Below are 12314 nucleotides of genomic sequence, written 5' to 3'. Positions count from 1 at the left end.
TGGACCACGGCTGATGCCTTCTGTGAGCCCATCATGGAATTTTCGGCGATTCCGTGATGCCACCACAGATTCGGGGTTAATTAAGTCCGTGAACATTACACGGAATTCTGTGAGATCAGGTTGGTTAAAATAGGATAAAGTTCATACCATCAGCTATAGCTGTATCTTGAGCAGATAATCAACAAAAGGTCAAAGGTCATGTGATTTACATAACATGCCATTATCATTAGCCTATATTTTTTTGGCTGTGATTATATAGCCTAGATACTTGCTAGTGAACAAACAATGAGAAATTATTTAAATCAACTGTCATGAAATGCATTAACTTCTAGGTCATTCCTGGGATTCAGTAATATTTCAGTCCCCCAGACTTTTTGAAGTCATGGTTCACCAAAATGAAGTGTTATGCCCCTTATAATGACTAAAAATAATTGTTGCATTTTAATAATTTTTAGCATAAAATAATGTCTTATAAGCATTTTGTCACGTCCCTGAGGCACTTCACTGAGTTTGTATTTAGAAAATTAAATAAATGTGCGCAGTGTCTATAATTTTTGGCAATAATGTAAGCATTTATTTGTGTTCCTTGTGAAAAATATTTTTCTAAAACAATTCAAGATATTTTATAAAAACACAGACTTTAAAGTTATGTCCCACAGTCTGAATTCAACCCCGTCCATAATAGACTCCACCCATATATGACATAAATTACCAGAAATGACATAATTCGGGTCTCTTAATTAGACTATATTAATATCATATTAATTTATTGTTATTTTATTGTTGCTATATGGGCTACATGAGGAGCAGTGGCCATTTTGAGTGAAAAACCACAACCCTGTCAAACTCAACCTGGTCACAAGTATATGTATTTTTCATTGTTACGGGTTGTAAATTTGTGACAAGGTTACAAGTTATTTGCTTCATTTATTAAAAAATTTAATTTAAAAAATAGTCATGGTTTCAGTACATATACCAAAACCATGTCATTAAACACATAAACACAATATTTGTCCATTTTGTAACTTCAGTTTTATAAAAATTTGAAAATTATGATAAATGTGACATTTTTTGTTGTAAAATTTTTATTAGGGACACAAGAGCAGTAGGTAGATATTTGTTTTATAACAAGTTCTGTGTAAAATCCATTTTAAACCAATCCCATTACGGGGTTGAGAATAAATGGTGTCTAAAGCTGAAAAACCCTGAAAATAATAAAACGTCTTTAATGCTTGAGGTGGGAAAATATGTTTTTTTTTAGAAGTTTGATATGTGCCTAATGATGTGGGGTATTTAAAAAATGAATCATATGTAGTTGAAAAAATATATATACAGTAAATATTCCAAATTGAAATATTACTGAATCCCAAGAATGACCCTTCTTTTATTGGCTTTTCGAAAATTTAAGGTAAGAAAAAATAGATCAGTTTTCTGGATCAAATGATCATACGTCTATAATCATTTTCTAGTGAACTCTTTCACACATGGACGGCATTCATTTTTTTTATATTTACCTAACCTATTTACAGTCATGTAACCATCCATATTTTATATCTACTGGCTAATAAAATCATGCAGAGGAAGGATGCTTGCACAAACCAGAGGTCTTTTGAGAAGTATTAAAAAAAAAGGTTACTAAATATAGAAACTGAGGAATAACTCCACACACAGTCTTTTAGTGTGTTCAGTGAATCATTAAATACACATGTGGCATGATAGTTCACACATGATATGCAATGTGTGAGTGTGTTCACTATCTTTCTTTTTTGGCATCATGCCACATTGACTACTCTCTGAATCATTTCTGGGAAAGACCATATCTCATCACGTAGCTTTTCTTGGCCTCTGACTCATACCATCATGACTGTAATATTTCAGGTTCAAAGTTCAGATTATGCAGGCGATGAGCTAAAACAGGGGCTGATAGAGCACCAACGTTCAGTTTCACCAGACGCCCTCAGCGCTCACTTGCCTCCCCAACACTTCATCATGGGTAAGTCTCATTTGAGTTTCATGCGTAGCTTTTATCTTGATACCAATTACAAGGTGCCATTACTAAGAAATTCATGTTATTGTTAACTGCTTTGATAGAAGTATTATGATTGTTATTACATTTATGTATTTGGCAAGCCCATGATATTATCAACAGGATTAATTATAATAATAATAATAATTATTATTATTATTATTTAGGCCTAGTGATTTTTATTTATGTTTAATAATATTTAATATTTAAGTTCATTTACATTAATAATATAAATACATCCCTCAATATAGGTGAACAGGCAAACACTCTGAAGAGCATCCTGAAGGACAACAGTATGGCTCGTAACAGTATGTGCATGCTTGTGTTTCTGTTTAACTGTAACACATTACATTCATTTCAAACTGGAAGCATAGTCAGATGAAACTAATTTAAAAATCCTTCCGTCTTTCTTTTCCTCTACCCCAGTGCCCCAGAAGCAGAGTAACTCTGTTGGGGCTGTGCGCTGGACACTACCAGAGAAAGATATTCAGGTCCACAGTTCTGCACCCATCAGCCCCTTAAAGAACTGTAGCGGATCTTCTACCCGTTCACAGGTAATACTAACTAACTCATGGATGTTATGGTAGATCAATGTTCGGCCATGATCACAATAACTTCTTGTACATCACACTCTTGGTAATTATTTTGTGTTGATTTCCAGCAAAGGCAACGTCAGCAAGGTCTGAATGATCTCCGGAGTTTGAATGAGTGCATCGTATTCATAAACCACTGGAAGCAACAGGTGGCACAAGTTTGCAAGGTAGGCCATGGATTCATTTTCTATTTTACCAGTAAAAAAAACAAAATAAATAAATAAATAAATATATATATATATATATATATATATACATACATACATACATACATACATATATACACTCAAAAACAAATGGTGCTATATAGCACTAAAAGTGGTTCTTTTGCTCGTAATCATAGGGGAACCACTTTTGGTGCTTCAGTGGTTCTTCAGCGGTTCTTTGGCGTGACTGAGGGACTACCACATACAGAACCTGTTAAGCTCCTGTATGGTTCTTCAGCAGTTCTTCAGTGGTTCTTTGGGGTGATTAAGGTGCTATATAGCACCACTGCCGTACGAAGAACCTGTTAAGCCCCTTTAAAGGTTCTTTACGAGCCAAAGAACCACTGTTGGTGCTGTTTAGCACCATTTTTGTTGAAGAAATACAATGCAATATGGCACTTCTTATGGGTCTATATAGCACCATTTGACAAAGGTGCTGTATAGCACCTTTAAAAGATATGGTGCTATATAGCACCAAAAGTGGTTCCCCTATGATTACAAGCCAAGAACCACTTTTTTTTTTTGTTTTGAGTGTACAGCGAGTAAAATAAGTATTGAACACGTCACCATTTTCCCCAGTAACTATATTTCTAAATGTGCTGTTGACATGGAATTTTCACCAGATGTCGGTAACAACCCAAGTAATCCATACATACAAAGAAAACAAAACAAATAAGTTCAGAAATGAAGTTATGTGTAATAAAATGGAATGGCACAGGGAAAAGTATTGAACTACTGAAATGTATTGAATACTTTGTACAAAAGCCTTTGTTGGTAATGATAGCTTCAAGACGCCTCCTGTATGGAGAAACTAGTCGCATGCATTGCTCAGGTGTGATTTTGGCCCATTCTTCCAGTGTCTTCAAATCTTGAAAGTTCTGTGGGTCTCTTCTATGAACTCTTATGTTTAGTTCTTATTTTCTGTTGGATTCAAGTCAGGTGATTGGCTGGCCATTCTAGCAGCTTTATTTTCTTTTTCTGAAACCAATTGAGAGTTTCCTTGGCTGTGTTTGGGATCATTGTCTTGCTGAAATGTCGACCCTTGTTTCATCTTCATCATCCTGGTACTGTAGGTACTGTAGGTGTTGGGACTGAACCAGCTATTAATAATTTCCACTGACAAGGGGCAGGATTGCTTTCTAATTACTGATAGATTTTAGCTGGTGTCTTGGCTTTCCATGCTTTTTTGCACCTCCCTTTCTTCAAGTGTTCAATACTTTTTCTTTGTGTCATTCCATTTTATTACACAGAACTTAATTTCTGAACTTATATTGATTTCTTTGTATTTATGGATTACTTGGGTTGTTACCGACATCTGGTGAAAATTTCAAGCGTAGCGACATGAAAAAATAGTGACGTGTTAAATACTTATTTTACCCGCACACACACACACACACACAGAAAACATGTAATGACAAGAATAAGAGTAATTAAATATAACAATAACAAATAATATATATACATCTATCTATCTATACAAGTGCGCGCACACACACATACACTCTCAGAAATAAAGGTACAAAAGCTGTCACTGGGGCAGTACCTTTTCAAAAGGTACACTCTTGTACCTATTAGGTTCAAATATGTACACTTTAAGTACTAATATATACCTTTAAGGTACCGAAATTGACCCTTTAGGTACAAACATGTACGTTTTGAAAAGGTACCGCCCCAGTAACAGCTTTTGTACCTTTATTTCTGAGAGTGTACATGTATATAAACAGACAGATGTGTTTAACAGCCTAAGTAATCATTTCTTGGCAAACTCTCTTCGCGTGCAAATTCAACGGCAATCAATAACTTTTATTATCCTTATTTGATAAGCGTTGCCATGCGAGAAATGTATGATGCTTGATGATTATTTTATGTTTGCCCAGGGGAACTGATAACACCTATATCAATAACCTAGCAATACTGCATGGGGAATTCTGGGCCTTGTCACGCTATGTATGTGATGAAGAGTGTTCATATCATATCAGTTATTTATTTTGGCTGTATATAACAATATAAAAGAAAGTTATTTAATATTGTCTGTAATATGCTTATATTATGTTTTTCCCTTTGACATTAAGAACCAAAATTGCATCAGGAGATGGCAAAGGAAGAATGATTTTAGGGATACACCAATTTTAAACCGATACTGATAAGCCAGTATTTGTTATGGTCAATAAGTAATAAACAGACAATATGAAACAATATCTTTATTATTGTTTAAATAAACAAATAATAAATCACTAAGAACTAAAATCATTTTAAATGCTGCAAGACAAATTAGTGTCTCATCACAACATTATAATGTACATTACGAAAAATGGATATTCATTTTAAATTTTGCTAAAAATTTAATTTGACAGTGTAATTAAATTGTAATAAGTGTTTTTATTGTAATAAGTGTTTTTACAGATTTAAGGTATAGTTCACCCAAAAATGAAAATTCTGTCATTAATTACTCACCCTCATGTCGTTTCAAACCCGTAAGACCTTCATTCATCTTGAACCACTGATGTCACATGGACTATTTTAACGAAGCCCTTACTACGTTTTTGGGCCTTGAACGTGGTAGCTCCGTTGCTGTCTATGCAGGGTCAGAAAGCTCTCAGATTTTTTTTCAAAATTGTAATTTTTGTGTCAGCATTAGATGAAGGCAAATGTAAAAAATAGGGGAAGTAAGCATGCACAATTAAATATCCAAAACCAAGTGATAATAAATTAAACAAACATCTAATATCATTTGAAAACCAATATGCTTCCTATATACTGTATCATGCATCCATAAATGTGTCTGTGATTTGCAGAATGAGGATGATCCCGGTGAAGGGTGCAGCGGTCAGGCAGAGCGGCAGATAGACCCCAGAACTGAGCGCAGTCTTGAAGAGTCTCGCAAGCTTATTCTGCAGTGGGCCAGTGAACTTCAAAGTGTAGACAAGGTGAAACTGACCGTACTACAAAAAAGACAAACATCTCAATCATATTGTTCTGTTCATCATATATGATGGCTTGCCCAAACTAAGCCTTCTCTGTTCCTGTGTGAACCCCAGCTGTCTAAAAACCATCCATGGATGAAGGAGAGGATTGATGAAGAGGAGGAAGACGACACAAAGAAGGATAAAGATCGGAGTGAGGTGGTGCAGAAGAAGATCACAAAGTGGGCCAAAGAGATACAGAGTGTGTCAGAGGTGGGACAGCAAACATATCTATCTAGAACGTAGGTCTCTTATCCGTTGTCACAAACACATTAAGTTGTCCTAAGTCCAGTCATGGTTTTCTGCTTTCTTGGAAATAGTTATCTTTCAAAGTCTCCACTTGTAAAACAGCACTTTAACATACTGTACATTTAACTACCCTAACAGATAGGATAATCAGAAGTGATGAAAAGTATGTAATATTTGTTCTTTCTGTCGAAATGCAGAGCTCTGGAATGCTGGGAGATGAATTGGCACGGCTGTTGCGTCTCCTGGGACTGAAGAAGAAGAAGCTGGTTTCCCTCATGCCACTGCTGGAGTTCATCACTTGGAGTTTGCTGAAAGAAGACAGCAAGGTGGGATGGCTATGAATGCACTTCTTTCACCGTTTGTGTTTGGGACATGGTGTAGTGTAAATGTTTTGGAAAGTGGTGGCATTTTTATGAGGAAATGGCGATTATATAAAACTAAAAGTATTCAAATGTGGTTATATAAAACTATGAAAACATTGTCGATATGGCAGCACTTTTTTATTAAATATTTGTGTAACGGAGTGAACAGAGGAAACGTGTGGATCCATATGCAAGCTTTATTCCAAAACGTGGTCACAAGAGGCAGGAGTCAAACAATGGCAAACAGGTAAAACACAGGCAAGACAAAGTGATCCTAGGGCAAGCGTGGGTCTACGATCAGTGAACAATATCCAACAGGGCAAGGCAAACGAGATGATCCATGTACACAGCAATAGTCCAGGCAGGGGCAAACAGAGTCCGAACGGCAAGGCAAAAGGGTTAATCCAAGGAACACAGGCAGGAATCAGAACACGAGAAAACGGCAAGGCAAGACTATGAAAACTAGAATAGGCTCCGTAGAATAGCTACCGCTAGGTACAATACTCGACGATCTGAACAGGATCCGAGTAGGTGTTATATAGTGTGTGTAATAGCTCTCAGGTGAGCCTGTGATTGGTGACAGCTGTGTGATCAGTGCAATGGATGATGGGAAATGCATTCCAGTGTGATGTGTGGTGTGAGAGTCAATATGATGGAGAGGCGACCTCTTGTGGCAGTCGGACGGAAGGGTATGAACCAGATTCATGACAATTTGTTTTCTTATCCGGCGCAAAGTATGAGGCTGTAAAATTAAATTGTCTGAATTGCTTCAGAGATAGTGCTGCTAAATTTATGGATGGAAAAAATTAATTCCTTGTCGTTAAATGAGCAAGGTGCAAAAGAGCAGCATTGGTTTACAGCCTGTGACAGGTTATTGCAGTCTGTGATGTTTGAGCATTTGCATTTGAGAGACATTTATTATGTACTGTAAAACATGTACATCTCATTAAAGATGAAAAATTGAATTATGAATTAAAATTTGAAATATGGTTTGATCAGCGTGTTATCTGTGTGGTTATAGTGTGATGACAGGTCACTTATTTGATTTGCAACTTCAACAACAAAGTCTGTAAATACATCATATATCATGTCATTTTAATCTTAATGTACAGTCTAAGTGATGCAGCGTGTAGGATCCCTTTATTAAAAATTCATGTTTTTTCATATTTATTTTAGGGCATGGTTTCTCATCTATGGCTTTCAGCTAAGCAACGCACCTGGAAAGCTGGTGAGGGATCCAAAATCTAACCTAACCTAAAATGCATAAAGCTGAAAATATGAATAAAGCTGAAAATAATGAATATTAGTAACTTTCTTCTTGTTTCTTTTTTGTTTTCAAACAGGCATGCCACGATACATCCCTAATTCAGGTAACTATAAGTTTTATGGAGCACATTTGAGATATTAAAAAACAATACCATTTTTATGACTTTCCAAAAGAGGGGGGAAAATATGATAGATTACAGTCAAAAGAAAGAAAGATGTCAAATTTGAGTTAAATAGTTGTCTGAAATTTAATGAATAAAACAAAGTGTAGTGTTATAAGTGTGCATTAAAAAATGAAAATATGAAAAAACTGCTAGATTTATGATGTTAATAACTGTGGAAATGTGTTATCAGTCTGTAAAAAGGGTCTATAGTTACAAGTTGCCATAGGAGTGTGATGGTCTGGCTGTCATGATGATTAACTTTCATAGCTAGTTAGTTGAGTATTAAAATGTGGTGTCTAAACTCAAGACTCAATATTTTTCTCTTATTTTTCAGTCTGGAACTGGATTGTCAGTGCAGGAGGTATGTTTATATCATTTAAATTTGACCATCCCCCCCAAAAACCCCCCCTTCACTCCAGCATTAACAAAAAAGTGTTAAATGCATCGGTCCTAATGCCTTCACATGCTTCTCTCAAATAGCTGATGTAACTCTTGACCCCATGACCAACCAAGCTTGGCTGCAGCTCTCTGATGACCACAAGACAGTTCAGGAGGGCCTAACAGAGGCCATTCTGCCTTACAGCCCTCAGCGATTTGACAACTTGCCCTGCGTCCTAGGCTGGGAGGGCTACATGAGTGGCCGCCATTACTGGGAAGTGGAATTTGCAAACAATGGTTATTGGAAAGTTGGAGTGACAACTGCTTCCTCAAAGAGGCATGGCCGCTTTCCAATGAATCCCTCTACTGGTTATTGGGTCCTGTGGCGCAGCACACGTCAGTTTTTCGCATGCACCAGTACCGAAACAGCACTGCCACTGCTGCTGGTGCCCCAAAGGATGGGAATATACATTGATTACGAGGAGGGGCAGATTTCATTCTACAATGCAGAGAACAAATCACATATTTACACCTTTACGGGACACTTTCATGAGAAGCTGTACCCTTTCTTTGCCTTGCTGGATGGCAGGGCAGTTATAACCATATGGTCTCCTAAAGAGCAGAGCCGCTTTTAACAACAGAGCATGTTTAAAAGATCATCTTTCATTCTGCGCTTCTGTTTGAACATTCATACATTAACAAATGATTTACTGGAACCAAATAAAAAGCTACTCCTAATAGCGACCTTTCCATTTAGATCAATCAACACTGTTGTGGGCTGGACCTGCTCAATGAGAGCTATTGAAACTACAAAGTAAAGATTTCAGTTATTTCCTCAAAATGATTGCTACACTTATGTATCTCTTTATTCGTTTATATAATAATTATAAAAATGTATCTATGCTTGTCTACTTTCATGTATGCAAGTAACAGTATGTGTTTTGACACAATTATTTAATGTGCGTTATCTTTGTTCATCCTGCAACCATCAATAAGATAACTACACGGTATTTATTGTATCAATGTTTATGTTTGAATAATGTCTATTCAAATGTTAATCTTTCTATTTTTATAGTAGCTCTGGCTGATTATACATACAGTATGTATTAATAAAGCATAAAATACAGGTCACCATATGTCTTCTTATTGCACTGCACTGTTGTACTAAGAACACACCTATAATTTAAGTCAAATTGAAAATAGTGTTTTTATTACATTTCAGCTTTTATTAAAAACTAGTCATTCTTAAAGTATTTTTTTTATGTGCACTTGTGCTCAAACTGAAGAGCAATGGGGTCAGAAAAGGACCTTAAGCAAGGGGGGGAATGAAAATCATAATTTTCGATATACAGTATATCACTGGCAAAAACTCATGAGCCTTTGAAAAGCAATGCAAAGCATACAGTAAAATAAACTCAGTAACCCAAATTACTGAGGAAATGCTTGTTTTCAGATTCCTGGGCACCACAATTTCTCAGGACCTGAAGTGGGACAATCACATTGAATCCATTATGAAAAAGGCCCAGCAGAGGTTGTACTTCCTTCGCCAGCTGAGGAAGTTCAACCTGCCACAGAATTCTATTCTGCCATCATTGAATCCGTCCTCTGCACTTCAATAACTGTCTGGTTCAGCTCAGCTACCAAATCTGACCTCAGAAGACTACAGAAGGTAGTCCGGACTGCTGAGCGAATCATTGGTACAACCCTCCCCAATCTCCAAGAACTGTACTCATCCAGAGTGAGCAAAAGGGCTGGCAAAATCACACCCAGCACACTCCCTCTTTGAACTGCTGCCGCCTGGTCGACGCTACAGAGCTCTGAGCACCAGAACGGCCAGGCACAGGAACAGTTTCTTCCCTCAGGCAATCCATCTCATGAACACCTGACAATAAACGTGGAACACACAACACTATTATACATTATTTATTTAACACGCTTACTTATTTACATTTCAAATTTGCACATATCATACCTGTACATACATAATTGTCTATATTGTGTTTTTGCTATTTTGTACATTGTCTGTTTTGTATATTTGTATATTATTCTTTTATTATCTGTGTCCTGTCCTGTCATTCTGTTGCACTGTGGAGCTTCTGTCACTATAACAAATTCCTTGTATGTGTAAACATACCTGGCAATATATGGCAAGCCATTTTAGCATTTAATACTAGCGTATTAGTATCTATTTTCATGCTACTAGTACTTTAGATACTAGTATCTTTTCCATTAAGTACTAGTACTTATTCATTAGCTACTAGTGCTTATTCTTTAGGTACTCGTATCTTTTGTAAAGTTACTAGTACTTATTCATTAGATACTAGTTCTTATTTATTAGATACTTATTCCAATAGTGACTAGTATTTAATTATACTTATTTAATTATAATTATACTCTTCTTGTTAAGAAAAAATAGAACTAGTTCTTATTTTTTTAGTTACTAGTAACTTTTTAGACCAGAGATATCCTGAACTTAATAGATACTAGAAATTTGCATTTCTGCCCAGTATGCTAATCGCATGTTGAATATTAATGAACCAGCAACACATAGGAGAGAGATTAGACAAGAAACAGAAACAAGGAGATGGATGTACTTTTTTTTGAGGAAACCACATAGAAAAGAAACAATCATTTGTACACAAGTGTAGCCGGCTCGACTCTCACGGCCTGGCTACCCCTCTGCGTTGTGTTGTGTAGTGTGAAATAAACACTGGAGTCAGTCTGCTGGTTCGATAGACTTTCTTTTATCTGCATAAGTAGAGAACATGCAGTTAATTATTCGTTGTACAATCTTGCCTGCTCCTGCTCGCTCTGCTCAGACCTCCCGCGGACTGAAGCAAGAGTTCACAATACAGAGAATTTCATATTTCACAAGATAAAGAAGTAATATAAAGAAAATAGCGGTAACTAATGATCACTTCAAATACAACATAACTACATATGCAAAAGATGTCTTATATTAAAGACTTCACTTAATGTATTCAACATTCCAGCATTTTGTATACACATGAAACCAATTCAAGTTTGAACACAGAGAGAAATCATGAAAACACATAAAAACTGTACCTGCATAAGTAGAGAACATGCAGTTAATTATTCGTTGTACAATCTTGCCTGCTCCTGCTAAACATTCACACAAAGAAGAGAAATCAGCAGTCACCCTTCACAGGCTAACTTTCACGCTAACGACGTCACACTACATTCCCTCGATTAAAACTACACTTTTGCAGGTAAAACGACTTTAAACTCGGTCCTAAGAAAAGGCAACGCATTCAGGTAACTCATTTTCACATTTTAAGAAAACACAGATCAATTAATTAGAGATTGTTTCCCTTTTAACACGTTTTTGATCAAGATTGAACAAAATGCATACCTCGCTCTGCTCAGACCTCCCGCGGACTGAAGCAAGAGCGCGCAACGCGCCAGTGACGCGCGCACGGAACTCATAAAGAAATAAAATACTTTTTTTCCTTTTCTCACACATATATATATACACACACATTAATTACCCAAAGAAAAACATAAGGATTTTGAGTGAATTACAACAAAAACACAAATTATAATCAACACCTGCTACATTAGCACATATAAAACCTATTTTGTCAGTTTTGTAAACACTGTAATTTTGTAAACATAGTAGCCTAGCCTGTTTGTTGGTCATCGAGTGACCTCTAGTTGCAGGATGGAGATAAGACACCAATTTTATTATCTGTTATTTTCCTCTTTTTCCTCCAGTTAAAACAATAAATATCATATCAGGGCTGTACGTTAACTCTTTTGCATGTAGCACTGGTGCTACAGACATTGGATGTTTTTACATTAATGTTCTTTACAGGGCACACAAAATGAGAACCTTATGGTTTTCAGACAAATATTTTCTTTATTTGGAAAAAAAGCCCAAAAATTATTAATAAAAACAAAAGCAAAAACAAAACAGGTATGCTGTACTTGTAGGGCTGCTCAGAGATTTTGGTCCATATTGACATGATAGCATCACGCAGTTGCTGCAGATTTGTCGGCTGCACATCCATGATGCAAATCTCCCGTTCCACCACATCCCAAAGGTGCTCTATTGGATTGAGATCTGGTGACTGTGGAGGCCATTTG

The 12314-nt window shown here is 36.4% G+C and overlaps 1 protein-coding gene and 1 long non-coding RNA gene across 2 annotated transcripts; one reads left to right on the top strand and one right to left on the bottom strand.

Moving 5' to 3' along the window:
- The first annotated feature begins 1967 nt into the window (after window positions 1-1967).
- si:dkey-219e21.2 (E3 ubiquitin-protein ligase TRIM39) lies at window positions 1968-8842 on the top strand. Its single transcript, XM_058793898.1, has 11 exons — window positions 1968-1993; window positions 2278-2334; window positions 2453-2580; window positions 2688-2786; window positions 5621-5752; window positions 5864-6001; window positions 6235-6363; window positions 7576-7627; window positions 7743-7769; window positions 8164-8190; window positions 8310-8842. The coding sequence occupies exons 1-11, from the start codon at window positions 1990-1992 to the stop codon at window positions 8840-8842; spliced, it is 1326 nt and encodes a 441-aa protein (XP_058649881.1). The 5' UTR covers window positions 1968-1989.
- Window positions 8843-9967: 1125 nt separating this feature from the next.
- On the bottom strand, window positions 9968-11781 carry LOC131551165 (uncharacterized). The gene is made up of 3 exons (XR_009273705.1): window positions 11274-11781; window positions 10802-10955; window positions 9968-10089 (listed from the first exon to the last, which is right to left on the bottom strand). It is a non-coding gene; the product is annotated as an uncharacterized LOC131551165 (long non-coding RNA).
- Window positions 11782-12314: the final 533 nt, after the last annotated feature.

This window comes from Onychostoma macrolepis, chromosome 12 (assembly GCF_012432095.1).
Source record: "Onychostoma macrolepis isolate SWU-2019 chromosome 12, ASM1243209v1, whole genome shotgun sequence".
NCBI classification, from domain to species: domain Eukaryota; kingdom Metazoa; phylum Chordata; class Actinopteri; order Cypriniformes; family Cyprinidae; genus Onychostoma; species Onychostoma macrolepis.
This window is presented reverse-complemented; position numbering and strand designations above follow the sequence as displayed.